This window comes from Trichophyton verrucosum, assembly GCF_000151505.1.
Source record: "Trichophyton verrucosum HKI 0517 chromosome Unknown contig00843_1.f1.exp, whole genome shotgun sequence".
NCBI lineage: Eukaryota > Fungi > Ascomycota > Eurotiomycetes > Onygenales > Arthrodermataceae > Trichophyton > Trichophyton verrucosum.
The window spans coordinates 1-18786 of record NW_003315234.1 but is presented as its reverse complement, the minus strand read 5'-3'; the positions used below and the strand labels follow the sequence as shown (position 1 = coordinate 18786).

Sequence of the window (18786 nt, the reverse complement as noted above, 5' to 3'; positions counted from 1 at the left end):
TACTGTGAAGAGAAAGATACGCGGTAAGAGAGAGCGTGAAGATAGAGATAGTGAAGAAGACAGTGAAGCAGGGAGAGTCACCAAGACAGCGAGGGGAGTCTGGAGATAGTGAAGGAGACCCCCCCGGAGGTCTATATAAACCCCCATCTTTCCCTTCTTTTGGACTTTCTCTTCTTCTTCTTCTTTTATTTCTTCATCAGCATTCCTCCTCATCTTCCCTCTCTATCCCACTACCTTCTTACTACCTTTCAACTCCTATGTCTTGGTGGATATGCCGACATCAATAGAATTATACGATATACTTCATCCTCAATCACAGACATGTCTACAACCACCTGTTTTATCTCCTTTACCTACCTCTCTGTTTTATGCTGGGACAGAACTTTGCCCTATACTTTGTTCTTTCTATCCAAGAGAGGCCATCCGTCTTTTGCATACTGCATGCCCTTCTCTCAAGACAAAACTGCATGGAGATATCTGCCTATATCTAGCTGATAGGGACCTCGACAGAGACCTTGCTCTCTCTCATATCCTGTGACACCACGGCTCTCTTCAGCCAATACTCTCGGGCTGAGATACTCTCTGACTTGGCTATCGGACTAGCGATCTACCCAATCTTCCTCGAGTACTGGATCGAGGAGACTTCTATATCGCTGGGAGATGAACAACAGTTGGAACTCACTCTCACATTATCTCCCTGATACGAAAGCATATGTCAGACCTTGGGAAAGAAGAACACAGGCTTGATCTGGAAGTACGTCAAAGCTACATTAACAGCCAAACGTATCAGAAAGACGAATAGCAGTGGTCTCTCATTCGATATTCTCAGAAATAAGATCAACAGGGCTACCATTTCAAGACTCACTGCCGTGGGACCTGGCAAGCGCAGGAATAAGCATATTAAAGCGACTGACATCGACACCCTAGAGAAGATCAAAGAAAATACCCCTGTCTCATACCGGCTCTTTGTTGCTGTCTTTTTCTCCTTCAACCGCTGAAACCACAAACGAGATATGGAAACTCTTTATTTTGAGATTTGAAAGGCTTCAGCCTCTCATGGGAGTCCCCAAATATGGAACGAGCGATACAAGTGCGCCCCCCCTGCATATATATTAGGGGGTTGGTGCGGTCTATCTTTCTACGACACTTTCCGCAGCGTTACTTAAGAGGAATATACAAATAGCTGCTGTTTTTGCCTCTGCCTTAGCTGGTGGTCTCGGAAATTCACGATATACAAAGTATATACAACATACACAGTCATTCTCTAGATATCTAGAGCCCCCTGGCTTCCCCACCCACACTACATGGGGTGGGGGTCCTCTGTTGGATGTTAGCTAGGGGGGTGCGTCTGTTTCTTGCACAATATATCGACTGGACTTCAGCCTTATAAGATACCACTTGTTTACAAGATAAAGAGTCCTCTGTTGGATGTTAGCAGGGTTGTGTCTGTCTCTACTTATTATATCAGCCGGACCTTTGCATCACAAAGTACAATCTCCTCCCACTATAGAGTGGGAAGGTCCTCTGTTGGATGTTAGCAGGGTTATGTCTGTCTCTACTTATTATATCGACTGAACCTCAGCATCACGAAATATAATATCCATCCACTATGGAGTTGGAAGGTCCTCTGTTGGATGTTAGCAGGGGTGTGTCTGTCCCTTGCACAATATATCAACTGGACTCTAGCATCACCTATTACCGCTTGGTTTATTAGCAGCCTGTCCCTTCTGCTGGAGGAGTTGCGTGGTAGAGCTCCCAGGAGGAGAGGAGTATATTGACAGAATGAAGGCCATCCCAGTCCGCTCTGCAGCTGCTTTTACGATCTCTAGGGAAGGAAATACCACGGGTTGGTGCTTTATTTCCGGGTACTCTGCCTGGGGTGGGTGGGATCCCCTTTACTGACCTACGTATCTTTGTGAACATTTTGACCAACCGACCTTCCCTGGGTCGATACATGGTCGCAGATTTATTCGACCCGGGCGGTCATCCATTGCTGGGACAAGTTACCCGGCCTGGCTGCGGCGTTGAAGGTAAGGTACTAGGTATCACCCTGTGGTGTGCGGGATATATCTATCATATGGATGGCAACTGTTTTGCCCTCAAGGTTGGGAAAGTATTTGCCAACCTATTTTTCAGATCCATCCAGAGTCCATCAACTCAACAGGGGCGTCTTTTGCTTTATCTGCTCTGCTTCTAGGCGCCGCCCTCCTAGAGCCATGGAAGGCCTGTCTGTCTAGTTCGACAAAGACACACCTATTATTCGCATACACGGGCATATACAGCCGCAAAAGGGTCGTGATATCAATATATAGGAGTTACTTACTCCTTGACCTATGTTGGCCCGGTAAGGAATGGTTCGAGCAGTTCTACGAGCGTTCACTGCTGTGGCGATCGCTGACAGTCCATCCCATCTCGTGAGTTTTGGGCCTCTCAAAGACGTGGCTACTTCTTAAAAGAGCACAGATACGATGGTTCGCGCTGCGATCGAGGAGACCGAGGGAGTTATAACCTGTCGCCCTGTTGTTATATTTACATCGCCTTATACGGTGGCGAGGCTGGCATGCCTACTTTCAATGACCCCATTACCCTGGCTGGCTGCTGCTCGCCGCTGTTAATTCCGCCGGAAATGATGGGAGGACTAACTAATGTCTGACCAAGGTATTGCTGGGTAACTCCTTTTGTTTATACGGTGGCCTGGACGGTCTAGCTGGCAGCTGAATCCGCAGCAGCCTAGCTAGCCTCCGCTGCTGTTGCTTGCTAGTTCACAAGGGAGCGGATGTTGCTGTGTGGGATATCTTATAGATGGACAGAGGATATGTTATTTTTCACAATCTGACAACGCGGAGTATCGTGGTGGTTTACAATAAAGGTCCATCAAAAATAACTAGCGATTGTCGACTTGACTGGTGATGGGCAGGATGAAGTTATCACCAAGGGCTAACTAGTCAAGAGTTACAGAATACATCTCTAAGACGAAGCGACTACCACGTCGCTAACAAAGGTGTAAGTGGGTGGGCTGGTATATCTTCTTTGGGCCCTCGATGTCAATCACCAGATAGTTATCAGTGATACTCGGTGGGATCAATGGGATTTATCCTGTGCATGTGGTGGCGTCGGCCTGAATCTACATCGTGATTGCACTACCCTTATTCTTGTTGAACCAGCTATTAACATCAACACCACGATTCAAGCTATCGGTCGGCTTCATCGACTAGGCCAGAAATCCAATCAACAGATCTTTATACTCTTCCTTAAGCACAGCTGGGATCGGTACATAGAGCACAACGCAGCAAAGAAGATGGTAGGGCAGATTGTGGCAGACAATGCCGACATTTTTGACCAATTTCTTTCCAGCATAGAGACGCCACTGTTAGAACAGTGGCTAACTCTTATCTTCTCAGCAAGATTCGGATCGCAATCTAGAAACAATCCAACGATGCCTTCATCGTTGTGCGAATCACCACATTATCAACCTACTGGACTTGCATTTGGTATGCTTTATATACATAGTTAGCCGTCTATCAATCCACTGCTTTACACTGCACTCAATCCTACCTCTCTGCTTGTAATAATAGTTAACACACTCTGTAAATCATAAATCGTAAGACTCCGCTTCCCAAAGACCAGCCAGGCCAGAACAGCCGTTCGTATCGCCCTCGCCGTTAAGTGTTGGCTCGTTGGCTGCCGGCCGGGGGGTCTGTCAGGGGCAGCCGAGGGCGATACGAGCCAAAGCCCCAGCGGTGCCTGGCAGGTCGAAAAAGCCTATGTGCAAGCGAGCCTATCACACAGGCAGCTCGAGGGCAGCAGAAGCCTTGGGCTCTCCTCCGTTCGGGGGCCGTTGGTGGTACAGCGAGGGGAGAGTCGAGAGTCGAGAGTCGACAGTCTCCTTCCAGCTTCCAGGGGCTCCCCGTCGCACCGCAGGCAGTCTTATATCTCTGTATAACTGCCCGTCTTCCATGCTGTGACTCGCTGGCGTAACAGAGCAGCTAAACAGATCAGCAGCCGACGGCCCTCAAGCGCGCAGCCTCAAACACAAGAAGCACCGAAGAAGCAAAAAAAAAAAAGTCGCCTCCTGTGTCGGATGCGCCTTAGCGAAGCCTCCAAGTGGACTTTTTAACAGCTTAGCTATAACCATCTCCATCCACCTCAATCTCCATCTCCATCTCCATCTATATAACTATAACATCCAGCATCTCTGATCAACTCCAACGCCAGGCTGGTCCAGCAAGACGACGGCAGGCTCCGCTCCAGTCACTGCAACGAACACTCAGGAGGAGGAACCAGAAGAGAGGCCGGCGGTTAAGTAACTAGCTAGCTGGCCGGGGTTGTCGCGTGGTCGTTTTTTGCTTCTTCCTCGACCAGCGTCCTTTTCTTGACAGCCATCATCTTCGACCGGCATCATCATCGTCAGCAGGAGCATAAAATTAATAACTGCTAGCAGAGGCATCCCCCTTGTTGGCTTCGACTGGCCTGACACCGAGTTTATATTAACGGCCCGCTCGGCGCTTCGCACTATCGATCGCCCTGCATTTCGCCTTTTGCTCTCCTTTTGCTCTCGCCCGCCTCCTTTGACTCCCTCGCGCCCCTCGATATATTGAGAACTAGGCCCTGTCGACCGCTGCCGGCACGCAAATACTTTAGATGCTGATCGGGTGATATATACCTGCTGCCTGACTCGCCGTCGAGAGAGACTGCTCCTGGGCGGGGCCGGCGCATCGCTGTCGAGATCGTTAACTAGTTATCACCACTGCTATAACCAACGAACCTCCTCCCACCCACTAGCGAGTCGACGATCGAGATCGGGATCGCGATAAGACGCTGAAGGAGCCGCATTGGAACCACCAAGAAGGGACGGGCTGACGGGCTGGCGATTCTCACTAGCCCAGCAGACTAGCTGGTTACTATCAGAATCAAGAGGAGCAGCTAGTTAGCTGGACGACTGTCGACGGTCATGGCCTACCACCAGGCTCGCCCGCCGCCCCGTCGTGGGCCTCCGCCAGGACCGGGAGGACCGCAGTATTATGGCGGCAACAGGCCTCCGCCGCCGCAGCAACAGCAGCAACAGTACTACAACTACCACCAGCAGCCAGACAGATGGCCTCCCTACGGCGGTCCGCCTGGTCCTGGCCCCGAGCGCCGGCAGATGAGCTACGACGACGGCTACTCGGGCGGCCAGCAGGATCCCTATGCGCGTGGTAGTGGTGGTGGTGGTGGCCGGCCCATGTACGATGACGGCCACCATCATATGGCTCATAGCGGCAGCAGACCTCCTCCTCCTCCTCCTCCTGCTGCTGCTGCTGCTGCTGCTGGTCCCTCGCAGGGCTATAGAGGACCGCCGCCTCCCAACGGACACCACCAGCCACCTCCTGGACCAGCAAGGCCGCAGAACAAGCCTCCTCCCCGTCACGGTAGGTCTGCTCCTTTCTTTATATGGCATGCAATCACTAGTTAGTTAAGGACAATGCTAACTGCAGTCTGTAGCGCCCCAAAAATCTCCAGAGCTGAAGAGCTGCTTTGACAACCCGTTCCCTGCATTCCCTCCAAAGAAGCGCGGCAACTCCATGGACGGGCTGCAGAAGAAGATGAGCGCTGTCGAGCTCAATAATAACAAGTCCCAGAATCACGCAGAACCCCAGATTGCAAGGCCGCATACCTCAAACTCCAACCGTCCGCCGCCCTCGACGTACCACTCTGAACCGCTGCCAACGATGAACCCCCGTCAGCCGCCAAGTGGGCATGGAAGTCAGCCTGTCCAGCGCAAAGCTGGAGCTCCTGTTCCTCTGACTGTTGAAACGAATCAGCCTGCTCCTCCCCGGCAGGATCCGCGAAGTGCTCCGCCTACTCGAAGCGCTACCATGCCTGTCACCATGTCTAACCCAATGTCAGCGGCACCAACATCAGCACCGACACCTCCACCACCGCCGCCAGCAGCAGCAGCAGCAGCAGCATCTGGGACGCAGCAGAAACCCATTTACCCTGGCAAGCGCACCTGGCAGGACCCTGGCATTAGCCTTAGCCCCCCGCCTCTGAGCCCTGCCCTACAGCACCCTCATCGCCTCCCCGACACACACCCGGTTTCATCCAGACCAGGTACGGCTGCTGGTGTCAAACCGGAGGTAGTCCACCCGAAGCACGCCGCTGCCGACCTCGAACCTCACGTTGCTGATAAAGTTGAAGGTGGTGTGGAAGACGAGCTCAACTACTTAAATGAGGATCTGCTTAATGACTATTATGACAACGCAGGGCCCGACACTGAACCCGACATGCCCAACTTTGGCGCAATGTCTGACGACAACGTTTCCTCGCCGCATGCAGAGACGTTGATACCGTTCGAGAAGCCTAATCCTCCCATGCCGTCATCATCATCATCATCATCGGCGGGACCAAAACCTGCATATGCTCCCTACAAGCCGTCGGGAAGTATGCATTCTTCTCCTGAAAGGCACGGTCCTCCAAACGGCATTCCGGGTCATTTGATGCATGAACGATCTCAATCCCCAGCATACGGCCACCAGGGCTACGGCGGTCATCCAGGCAATGGATACTATGGAAGACCAGATGCTCGAGCCATGACTCCGGTCCAACGCGGCGGCTACGGTGGTGGTGGTAGAGGAGGATATCCTCCGCAACCTCCGCACCAGAAATACCGTCAATATGGACCTCCTCCGCATGAGAATGGTGGTGGAAGAGGCCCATACGACGGTAGACAGGCGTATCCGCCTCAGGATATGGGCTATGGCGATGACCAGTACGGCGGCTACGGGGGACCGGGACCGGATAATCACCCGCACCACGCTCCTCCCGCTCCCTTCCGACCAGGCCTTGACCAGGGACCCAAACCTGCCCCCGTAAGGCAGTATACTAGCACTCCGCAGCCAGCACCTACATCACAGCCCGGACAAGGCGCTGCTGCATCCTACGGCGGAGATACGCGCCGCCAGTCACAGCCAATAACCCTTGGGGAGCTCCACGCAATCCAGCAAGCTGCACGAAGCAGCCCAGGAGACCATGCCAAGCAGCTTGTCCTGGTCAAGAAGCTCGTCGAAGCTTCAGTTCATCTGCTCGACGACAATGGCCGCGCAGACCCAAAGACCAAGGCCAAAAACCGCGAACGATACGTCATGGACGCCTACAAGACTGCCAAAAAGCTTGTTAGCGCGGGATACCCACCCGCAATGTTCTACATGGCCGACTGCTACGGCTCCGGCCAACTGGGGCTAGAAATCAACCCCAAGGAAGCCTTCAACCTGTACCAATCCGCCGCTAAGATGGGCCATGCCGAATCCGCCTACCGCGTCGCCGTGTGCTGCGAAATGGGCCAGGAAGGAGGTGGAGGAACTCGCCGTGACCCCATGAAGGCAGTCCAATGGTACCGACGTGCCGCAGCCCTAGGCGACCCTCCCGCAATGTACAAGATGGGCATGATCTTGCTCAAGGGCCTGTTGGGCCAGCCCAAGAACCCCCGCGAAGCGCTCTCGTGGCTCAAACGTGCTGCCGAGCGAGCAGACGAAGATAACCCGCACGCCCTGCACGAGCTGGCCCTGCTGTACGAAAACCCTCAGGGCATCGACTCCATCATCCGCGACGAGAACTATGCTCGCGAACTGCTCCATCAGGCAGGTGAATTGGGCTATAAATTCTCCCAGCACCGCCTGGGCGCAGCATACGAGTACGGGCTCGTCGGATGTCCCGTTGATCCGAGACAGAGTATATACTGGTACACGCAGGCGGCGGCGCAAGGCGAGCACCAGAGCGAACTCTCCCTTAGCGGCTGGTATTTGACTGGTGCCGAGGGGATATTGCAGCAGAGCGACACGGAGGCGTACCTGTGGGCTCGTAAAGCTGCCATGGCCGGCCTGGCAAAGGCGGAGTACGCGATGGGCTACTTCACTGAGGTCGGCATTGGTGTTCCCGCGAACCTGGACGATGCGAAGAGATGGTACTGGAAAGCATCATGTAAGTCCTCGCCCTTTCATACATATTTATTTCGTTGGGCCCTTGCAGAAGAAGAATGTACTGCTAACGTCGTACAGCGCAAAATTTCATGAAAGCCAGAGAACGACTGGAAGATCTTCGACGAGGCGGCGCAAGAATGCAAAAGACCCGCGTATCTAGATCGGCCGTCAACAAAAACGAAGGCGACTGCATTGTAATGTAATTCTTTTTCTTTTTCTTTTTTCTTTCTTTCTTTCTTTTCTTTATGCTTGTTTCTCTTTTCTTTACGCCGCTCGAGATATCCCTTTGCATGCACGCATGCTTTGCACTGTTTCTCCTAGACTCGTCTTGCCTTGCATGCCTTGGATGAATTCCCTTGACTTGAGCATCTCGCAATGTCTTGTTTTTTCTTAACTACCTCGCATGCCCGTCTGCTCGTCTTAATGTTGATTCCACCCACCACCCCCTGGTGGGGATTAATCCTTTCAATCTTCCTTCCTTTCCTTGCACATAACACCTTATACACTTTTGCGTTTTTCCGCGTTTCTGTTTTTGCTGTCTTTGCTTTGCTTTCATGACTCTTGGTATAAACGTGATGATTGTCGTGTTGTTTATTCATATCCATACCCTCTTTTTGGTCGTTTGGTTTCCCTCTGCGAGCGCTGCCTAGATGAAGTTAAATAGCTTTGAGCAAGGGGTTTGGATAGGAAAGTAAATTAATGCCATTAATATTTCCGATATTCGCAGTCAACATTTTTTCGACGAGTCTCATGCCAGTTTGATCCTCTCTTCTATTTGTGTCTGGCGTTAAATGCCACGTAATCGAGTATCTTGGTAAATATATCGGAATACTGTATTATTCCATATCTATCCCTCACGCTGGTATAGGTACATTGGTTCAAGAAAGAGAAAAACAGTTTCGGTTCGTAAGAGAATAGTGTACAATCACGACTGTTGCGGCAGACCATCCTTCACAAGGACAGTCACTTTTTGCTCTATTTCCTTATCGCTCAAACCTATTGGACGGTTAGTTCAACCCACCCTCCATGCAGAGTCGGAGTGTATCAACATACCCAAGAGAGTCTCTTGCTTCTCCTTTCCGAATTCTAACCGCTATTAGCTTCCTATCACATACCATTCCAGGCATAAGACGTACCGTATCTGGCAAATACACGTGGCTCGACATCGAGGGCCTCCCGTATCAATATCGGTACAGATGGGTTGTTCTTCTTCATGGTGGGGTATGCCCGTTTAAGGAACGCTCTGGGAACACATATACCTGTCAGCAGACTGGTCTTCCATTGCCGAATCCCTTCAATGACCGTGAACACAAGGAATTTCTTACCTGGTGGCATCGCCGTGTGCGGAGGAGTGGCAGAACAGGAATCGGAGTTCCTTGAGCCCGGTGTTGAAGGCGTATCGCGAGGCCATGGTGGCAGCTATACAGACAGTCCCTCCGCTCGTTCGCAAGGGCCCGGTTCGTCGCAAAGAGAGTGTGTCGAAGCCTCAATTGAGCGTATCAGCTTGCCGTCGCCGTCGTTTTGCTGCTTCGTTTTCGATGTTTGACGTCCAAAAGTCCAGGCTTATGTAAGTCTACACGTGATTTTGCTTATTCAGTTCTTACATCATCAAATAGCCTGCGGAAACCGGAGGGAGAAAGAAAGATCGCGGAGTTGTTGAGCTGCAAGAAAGACGACGAGGAAGACGAAGAAGACGACGACGACGACGAAGAAGAACGACGGCGAGGACTTGGACTTGGACCTGGACTTTGGGGCCTGGCCTTTTCTTTCTTTCCTTTCGGCTGTGTATTATATCTTGTTTCTCTAGGATCAAAAGGCCGTTTGTCTCTCGCTTCTCTCCGTCTAGTCGATACACTACAAACTACCGCCAACATGTCGTCGAAGATCGGGATGCGTCTCTTCCAGAACTCCAGGGCTGCCTTTCAGAATGCCACTGCTCGCTTCAGGGCGCAGGCTCTCCGGGCCCGACGATTCCAGAGCACCGACGCCGGTGCGGCCCAGCAGAGCTTCCTGCAGCGGTCATGGAACAGCCCCATTGGCATCAAGACCGTCCATTTCTGGTAAGCTATGTCATTGAATGCAAGATATGCATATTCACACATATGGTCCAATTCGCTAATTGACGTTGTTTTTCTCTATAGGGCTCCTGTTATGAAGGTTCGTTCGTTGAATAGTCGCATTGCTTAAGCCCGAACATGATATATACAATACCGATAACAAACGGCTGCAGTCTTGATGCTAACCAGTGGATCCCTTTGCAGTGGATTCTCGTTCTAGCTGGTCTCTCTGACATGGCCCGGCCTGCCGAGAAGCTCTCCCTGACTCAAAACGCTGCCCTAATGGCAACCGGAGCAATCTGGACCAGATGGTGTCTTATCATCAAGCCCAGAAACGTCCTGTAAGTGTTTGCCTTTAAGCCTCGTGTTGTTAAGGTAAATTGCTAATATGTTGAAATGCAGCCTTGCTACCGTCAACTTCTTCGTTGGCTGCGTTGGTTTCACACAAGTTACCCGTATCTTCCTGTACAGACGGTCCCAGGACGGCTCGGCTAAGGAGGCTGTCAAGGACCTGGCCCACGAAGCCACAGACTCTGCCAAAGCCGCTGTTCACAAGGCAGAGGAAGCTGTGAAAAAGCACTAGATGCATTAGATGGGGCTTACTGGATGGCTACCAACTAGACTTGACATTCTTTTGCAACTTCGGCAATATTGTACACAGAACTCATATTGCGATGCATCCCTGTGTGTCTTCTTTGTTCTCTTCTTTCATTGGGTGCATATATTATGTCATACAGCTTCTCTTTCTTTATACACAGGATTGTTCTCCATAGTTGGCATTTGATGTTGGACTTATTATGTACGCTGAATATATAAACCGTTTAATTCTTTTGAAGTCAGTTATCTTGATTTTGGCGTATATAGAGGGGAGCCCATGGCTGCAGCGGCATTTCATCTAAGAGGTATAAACATGGAGGGCATCAAATAGTAAACAAGGGGTAAAAAGGATGTGTACAGGCAAAGGGGTAGAAGGGTGAAGGTGAGGGCCAAACAGGCATATATAAGAAACCAAATATATCAGCAAGAAGATATCACAAGAAGAAGAAGATCACAACGCCAGCCCCAAAGACCAAGATTAGTACAGATAAACCGCCAACAAAACATGACATGCATCAAGCAAAACAAAAATAAAGGGAGATATCCGCCGGGTTTCATAATCTTCTCTTCATGACTTCATCAGTGTTTATGTTTCATTCCCGAGGTCAGCACTGGAGACGCGAGCACCCGCTCCCAGTCATGCAACATCTCGGTATTGACAGTCGACAGCCTGACCTCAGTTCCGGCTCTGGCAATCATCTCGTCCTCGTACGCTGATATCGAGGTAGCCTGCGATGAGAGGCCGGATACCGCGTCCGTGACGGCATTTACAAGCTTCGCAGCGTCAGTGACGGAGTGGTTGAGCCCCTGGCCGCGCTGATATGTCATGGCATGAGCAGCATCGCCAGCGAGAGTCACTCTGCCTCCATGGTTGTTCCAGTAATGACCATCTGAGCCTGGGTCGAAGTCAGTCAGACCCATGTACCACACCTGGTGGTCGTCGGGTATCCATTCAAACGCGCTCTTCCAGGGGTCGCAGAAGTCTTTGGCGAAGGACTTGACCTGGTCGAGACGCTGCTTGTTGGACCAGGAGGAGGTCCGGTCTTGTTCTTCCAGGCTGTATTTCCACGAGATATAGAAGAAGAACGTCCATGTCTCGGGCCTGTCTGGGTCCTCGGCGTCGTGCATGCCGAAGAACGAGAAATACCCGGAGGGATGGATGCCGGCGATATAGAGAGGATGAAAGCTGCGGAGATACAGGGCCTGCTCGGCTGTGAATCTGGCATGCACAAAAGTTGCTGCGTACGGCAGACGCCGTATGGCGCCTCTTTTCTTGCCGAGCAGGAGCTGGCGGGCGGTTGAACGGGCCCCGTCCGCAGCAATGACGAACTGGCCGGTGGAAGAGGTGCCGTCTTCAAAGTGAACCGTGGCCGTCCGGCCATCCCTCGACATCGTTATGTCCTTGAGAGCCTTGTTGTACTGGATATCCAGGTCGTCGTCGAGCAAGGACCGCAGCTTGCTACGACGTAGGCGGTAGAACTTGGAGACATGCACTTCTGACATGAGCTCTCCGTTGCTGGAGTTGATGAATTTCAGCACGTCCTTTTCCGGTACCGGCTTGCTCGGGTCGACATGGACAGTCTCAATCTGGTCCCATAGTTCACAGCTGAGGACTCCCTGTAGGGCTACGGCGCCCCAATGGAGGCCCATATTCCAGTCCCTCGGTAATGCATTGAGGCTCTTGTGCTTCTCAAATATAGTGCATGCAATTCCGGCCTGCCATCAAGTTAACTAATGACACAATTCTAAACCCGTCCGGGGCTGAAAACGGCCTCTTCTCTCACCTTCTTGAATCCTTGAGCTAGTGCAAGTCCTGTGGTACCTAGATCCAAGGGAGCTATGTCAATAAAATTATGCGTCATGGAGGGGGACCATATTCAATATCCCAATAGTATGAGACACACAGGAAGGAGGCTCCATCCTTACCGGCTCCAATGATCAGAACAGTGGCGAAGGCCCCCGAGACAACGGGAAGATTCCTATCTTCCATAACGGACAAATACTCTCCCATCTCTGAGGCACATCAGACCGCCCTTGGGATGTTTTGTTTGACAGAACTAGATCATGGAACAGGAAGAAGAAGAAGATGAACCGAAGGGTTAAAAAAACGCCCAAAAACCAGAGGAACAGAATCCCAATCCCATGGCACCCTGAGTGGAGATATTCCCTTCCCAAGGGACTGCTTCCGTGTTACTTCCCGCCCATGACGAACGTGAGGCAACTCTAAGCAGAAGAAATCAAGAAGGGAGATTGGCAGCAAGAGAAGGGGTGTGGATACAGTTGGTCGTATTATTATTTTTCTTGCAAGCCATGCGCAAGAACGAGAACCCTAAGCCATGGGACCCCCCCTGAGGAAGCGAATAACAAAAGGCCATCATGCAAGATGCCAACCTGGTGAGCCTATGGCCAAGCAAGAAAAATAACACGCTGGCAGGCGAGTGAAGCGAGGGGCACCGCCAGAGTGTGGATATCATCCCATCTTCTTAAGACCTGCACTATGGCTTTGCTCTGATTCTTCAGGATCAACCCTTGAACTTGGGCCCTGTCCGGCCCAAGAAACCTTATACAGCCAGCAGACAGACTGTCTATCAGGAGCCTAGGTCCTGTTTGCAATGATCCGTATAGTCGGACGGCTCAGACATGGCAATATAGGACAGAGGTGCTGCTGCTGCTGGGGGGTGGAAAGGGGGCCACAGCAAGCAACAGCTGGCCTGCTGTGCAATCCTCCCTCGAAGGCAAAATGGGAGAGCGGAAGTCGGTGGTTCTTGATATCCTCCCTCTGTCTTCGCCTTCGTATCACCAAAACCGACAACCGCCATACTGGACCACATCTGCCCACCCCCCCTTCCAAACGGCAGCGATAGAGTTGACGGGGACAAGGATAACTCACCCAGGGCTGCAGAAGATGCATGAAAAGGAATATGCTGTGCCACTGGCCATGCTGATAGGCCTTCCCGCTGGCCTGTACGGGGGGTTTTGAGAGGCGATCAACACGAGCCTGGCTGGACAGCAAGCAAATATGGGGATGGAATAATGCTGCGTGATCAGTGGTTATCGGCCTCGGGGATACTTCAGGAATCTCCGATTTGGCCACCACTGGCCGCCAGGCGGATCGAGTCATACTAGTGCCTTTCACCGAGATATCCACGGCTTGCCCTAGTGTTAGGACCTGATGGTATCGACCGGGATGATGGCCTATTTTTTTTCTTGCATGGCTTGGTGGGTTTGGCTGGCTTTGGGCTAAGTAAACCCATATAGCGTTTTGATCTCTCGCATTTTCCCCTTCAACGACGGCCACCAAGCAAGCCATCTCGTTCGATGCTGAGAGGACGACGCTGAAGCCGACGACGCAGCAGCAGCACCAGCACCAGCACCAGCAGCCGCAGCCGCACAGCAAACAAGGATCGCCATCCGCTACTTTATCCTCCTCTTACATTCGAGGGCTAACCTCCATTGTTCTTTGCAAACCTTTTTTTTTATTTTTCTTTTCGTCTCTTCCGCCGTCTCCTCCGCGCTGGCTGGTGGTAGGGGGGAACAAACAAAAAACCAAGAAACGCCAGGCTTACGAGTGGCTCGCCTGGATCTTCCTCTGCCTTTCTTTGATACATAGACACCATCCTCTGTTACTGCTCCCGATGGTCGTCTGAAGCCAGCAGGACGACGCAGACGCAGCACGAAGAACCGCCTGTCGAGGGTGCCAGGATAAGGAGACGCAGCAGAGCGATGGATTCACAACATCACCAGCAGCCGCTTGGCGGCAGCAGACAGCCGCCGCAGGGCCAGCATCCCCAGCATCACCAACATCACCAACATCACCAGCAGCAGTATCATCATCAGCAGGGCTACTACTACCCGCCGCTGTATCAGCATCACCAGCAGCAGCCGCTGGAGGAGGAGGAAGAGGAAGAAGAAGAGGAGCAGCAGCAACAACAACAACAACAGGAGCAGCCGCAGGAGCAGCAACAGGAGCAACAGGCGCCGTCTGGGGACGATGGCCGACCGGCCTCGTCTGATGCGCCGTCGCCGCAAGCCGCGGACTCGAGCAGCGACGACGGGCTGGACGAGGCCTATGCCGACTCGACGGGCGAAGGGGAGATGATGGGCGACGATACCAAGACGCTGTCGACGTACATCACCAGATATCGCTATGAGAACGGCCGGCGGTACCACTCCTATCGCGATGGAGCCTACTGGGTAGGTCGCCTTGCCAATTTGTTTCTTCCCCGGTCGATGGTCGAGATATTAATCAGAGACGGTAGGGACCGAACGATGAGATTGCAAACGACCAGCAGGACCTCGCGCACCACATGTACCTCTTGACCCTGGACGGCAAGCTGCATCTTGCGCCCATCTCCAACCCCCAGGTAACCACCCTTCCAACCCTTCCAACACTTAGGAATGAACCAGGGCTTCTCTGCAGGCCGTCGCACTGCAGCATCAGCATCCCCATGCTAACCGTCCGTCTCGCCCCGAGCAGGAAATCTTAGACGTTGGCACTGGCACCGGAATATGGGCCATGTATGTCATCAATCCACATCTCATCGTCTATCTCTACGCTTAGATGTATGTTCCCCGCGAGTGGTGTGTACTGACAGCCCGCAGAGATATAGCCGACGAGTATCCGAGTGCAAAGGTCACTGGCGTCGACCTGTCGCCCATCCAGCCCAGCTTTCTGCCTCCCAACTGCACCTTTGAAGTAGATGATGTCACCCTCTGCCCCTGGACATACCCCCAGAATCACTTTGACTTCATACATGTCCGGGAGATGTTCGGCTGCATCCCGGACTGGGATGAGTTCTTTCAGCAGTGCTACCAGTGCCTCAAGCCCGGCGGATACATCGAGATGGTCGAGCACTCCGTCGAACCAACCTCGGACGACGGCTCCGTCGGGCCTTCGCACTTTTACACCCTATGGGGGAAGACCGTCGTCGAAGCCGGCGCCACCTTTGGCAAATCCTTTACCATATGGAAGGAGAGCAAGGAGCGCCTCAAAAGGGCTGGTTTCGTCGACGTCGTTGAGGTCGAATACAAGTGGCCCATGAATGGGTTAGTCCTACCTCTGCACCCTGTTTTAAATGTAATAATATACATACTAACAACCACGAATAGATGGAGTAAAGATCCTAAACTACGGGAACTTGGCCGTTGGAACCAAGTGCGACTACACGGTGGTGTGGAGGGATACATGCTCCGGCTCCTCACCACAGCTTTAAGATGGCCGTATGAAGAAGCACAGCTCTTCCTTGCCCAAATGCGTACCACTCTCCGGGACTATAAGACAAACGCATATCTACCGGGAACAATAGTATATGCCCGAAAGCCCACGGATGAGTCGTGATAACCACCCGCTCAGAAGCTCACCATTGCTTTCTTGCACCTCCCTACCCTTCTTCTCGCTCTCTCTCTCTCTCTCTCTCTCTCACCACCCCCTTCCCCTACCCCCCTGCCGACTATAGTTGTCGACATGGCATCCTAATATCTCATTCATATTTCAATTTCAAAAAGCATATTTTCATTTCACACTTGCTTGAAGCAATGGGAAACTCGCCTCTGGTTGATGCCAACTCCCCACCTTTTCCCCCTCCATACATTCAATACATATATAACTACTCCTTTACCTTGCCCCCGTTCAGAGAGCGGCCATCTTACTTTCTTTGCTTCCCCCACCCCCCCTTCCTTACTCCCTTTTCTTCTATGTTTGCTTCTCTTTTTATCATAGCGTATACACTTTCGCGCCGGACAGCAATCAGTCTGGACAGCAACCCAGGGACGGGGACGGAGGGTGTTGGTTCAGGGGCGGTTATCATCCTTGAATGCGTTCATTGTACATATCTCCAAGATATTTTCGATATACCCTTTTCCTTTTTCTCTCGTTTTGTTGCTTTGCGGTTCCCCCCCTGGTCCCTCCCTATTGACGTGATTTATATTACGGCTGCTTTTAGCCCGTTGATGTCTGCTATTATTACCTTACTCTTATCCAACGATAATGGAAATCAGTTACTTTTCCGACCGACCCCCCTGCTCACACTGCCTTGGTACGCATGCAACAACCCCGTATGCATGGCCGTTGAGATGCAAGTATTACGCCCAATCATCCCGTCCCAACAGCAGCCAGCCATGCACTATCAGGTCAGTACTTCTTGTACATGCGAATGCAAATGCGAATGCCATGTAGCCGAGGCCGACAACCCCCAAGGATGGAAATGCAGCCGTGGACGTCTTCCTATTTGCATGCTTTGCTCCGTCCGCCAGGCCCTGCCGGTACTTATATGCATGCACGCATTTCCTGTTTCTCATGTACGAATGTGCATGCACGTCTCACAATGTACGTGTGATGATGCATCTCGCCCGCCCGGGCCGGCCATCCATCCATCCATCCAGTCGCTAAATGTTGGATTCCGCAGGTCTTCTCGAACAGCGGCTTTGCCCTCTTGTGGCGTTGGCGCCGATGCATCTAGTTAACTATCTCGGTGGTTTAACGTAGGACACCTTTGCTGCAGGGATGCCGCCTCCTGAATCGCTCGCCGGCTATCTATCTCTAACCGCCAGCTCTTAGCTCCTGGGTCCGGCCGTTTTCCATGGCAGACCTGCGAATCTCGCTTGCAGTCGCATGTCCAACAGAAGAAGAGTAAGAGGCCTGTCCCCTGGAGCCAGCTGGTCGACTACTCATCCCGAACTAATACTGCTTGGAGTTATGTCCTACCCACGCCCTTCTGGTATATAATAACTATATATTGTATCATATTATATGCATGGGATCGACAGAGTCAGCGCTAGCTAGGTAGCAGCAGCCAGCAAAAGTGTTAGCTACTTTGCATTCTCTAGCTAGACACTGCCCATTATCAGTGCAGTTTTGAGTATACCCCTATTCTACTATTATCTGACGGGAAGGACCCCATATTATAAGTGTGAGGATGAGAGTCTTGGAAACAGCCTGGATCTAGATGCAACATGCCCTCAGCTCGCAGTACTTGAGCCGAATGTCGGTATAATTTCCTACATCCGCATAAACCACTCCTATCTACCATCCAGCCGACTTTTAGAAATCATCGGACAGCCAAGGACCCTTGAGGAGTTTACCTACTTTCCCTTCTTTGCCGTACTAAGACTATGACTTAACCCCATGTTAGAACTTGAAGTATAGCTCGAATTGAAAGCAGAATATATAGCAAGAAAGACTTTCTCCTCTCCTTTTTATACATATTATATTGTACCTAACCTAGGGAAATCCAGAGACAAGCACACCAACGATCACTGGCGAGGAAGGTAAGGCGTGCCCTACTGCCTGTACCATCACAGCTAGGGTTCGTAGATAGTACTTAGCTGGATGAGAGCCCCTGGCTGGATGAATAACGGCATAGATATATTAGTGAGTGCCATCCTCGCATCCAGCATATGCGCATGATGTCTCTCCAGCCTTAAGGGGTTAAGGGGTTAAGGGGGTGGTGAGGGCGGTGAGCGGCAGCAGAACCCGCGACGGCCAAACGCCTCTCCTTTTAAAACGAAGAAGAAAGCACACGCTGGATCTTCCTCATCCTTTCTCTTCGCTCCCACCAACAACAACAGCATCAGCAATGACAGAAGCAACAGCACTAGCAGCAGCAACAAGAAAAATGGCTGACAACAGCACCGGAGCGGATCCAGGGCGGCGTGGCCCGCGCTCATCTCCCTCAACTTTAAGGGGATCGCTCTACTTGGGGCCCCTGCGATAAGGGGCATCATGGCCACCTTTGGCTGTTGCTTTGGCCCGTGGGCCAGAAATCTGTCTGGGGCAATCGCCTCTGCCATGTAATTTATAACCCTCCCAAGGAAGCCTGATATGACACTGACATTCGCTTAGCTGTCATTGGACAGGCTGCCACTGCCACGTCTCCGAACTCCCGGGGGACCTTCTCCCCCTTCAAACACGCGCGCCGCCCCCATCTGCAGTCGCGGCCCCCGTTGCCGCCGCTTCCACTGGCGGGAGACGGAGGCAGATAAAGTAAGAGAGGAGGTGCGGAAGGACAAGGTTGCAACTAACGCAGAGAACAAGTGATGTAAGTAAAGTCAAACCAGCTCTATATTGGTCCAAAATATGGTGTACTAATAGTTGATACTTGATATTGTAGTGCCTTTTTTTCTTCTTTTCTTCTTCTTCCCGCTTTTATATATATATCCCCTAACATAATAATATAGAT

General features: G+C 51.8%; 4 protein-coding genes across 4 annotated transcripts; 3 read left to right on the top strand and 1 right to left on the bottom strand.

The window, feature by feature from the left end:
- Positions 1-4951: 4951 nt before the first annotated feature.
- Positions 4952-8158, top strand: TRV_06928 (chitin synthase activator (Chs3), putative; the record flags this gene model as incomplete). Its single annotated transcript, XM_003019004.1, has 3 exons — positions 4952-5408; positions 5500-7956; positions 8034-8158. 3 exons carry the CDS (start codon positions 4952-4954, stop codon positions 8156-8158), a joined length of 3039 nt encoding a protein of 1012 aa, XP_003019050.1.
- A 1335-nt stretch (positions 8159-9493) lies between these two features.
- Positions 9494-10595, top strand: TRV_06927 (uncharacterized protein; the record flags this gene model as incomplete). The annotated part of the gene is made up of 4 exons (XM_003019003.1): positions 9494-9522; positions 9572-10015; positions 10186-10353; positions 10415-10595. The coding sequence occupies 4 exons, from the start codon at positions 9494-9496 to the stop codon at positions 10593-10595; spliced, it is 822 nt and encodes a 273-aa protein (XP_003019049.1).
- Positions 10596-11188: 593 nt separating this feature from the next.
- On the bottom strand, positions 11189-12599 carry TRV_06926 (monooxygenase, putative; the record flags this gene model as incomplete). Its single annotated transcript, XM_003019002.1, has 3 exons — positions 11189-12325; positions 12394-12446; positions 12536-12599. 3 exons carry the CDS (start codon positions 12597-12599, stop codon positions 11189-11191), a joined length of 1254 nt encoding a protein of 417 aa, XP_003019048.1.
- Positions 12600-14332: 1733 nt separating this feature from the next.
- TRV_06925 (uncharacterized protein) lies at positions 14333-16738 on the top strand (the record flags this gene model as incomplete). The annotated part of the gene is made up of 4 exons (XM_003019001.1): positions 14333-14803; positions 14869-14973; positions 15171-15780; positions 15963-16738. Coding segments are annotated over 4 exons (1962 nt in total), but the record flags the coding sequence as incomplete, so codon positions are not given.
- Positions 16739-18786: the final 2048 nt, after the last annotated feature.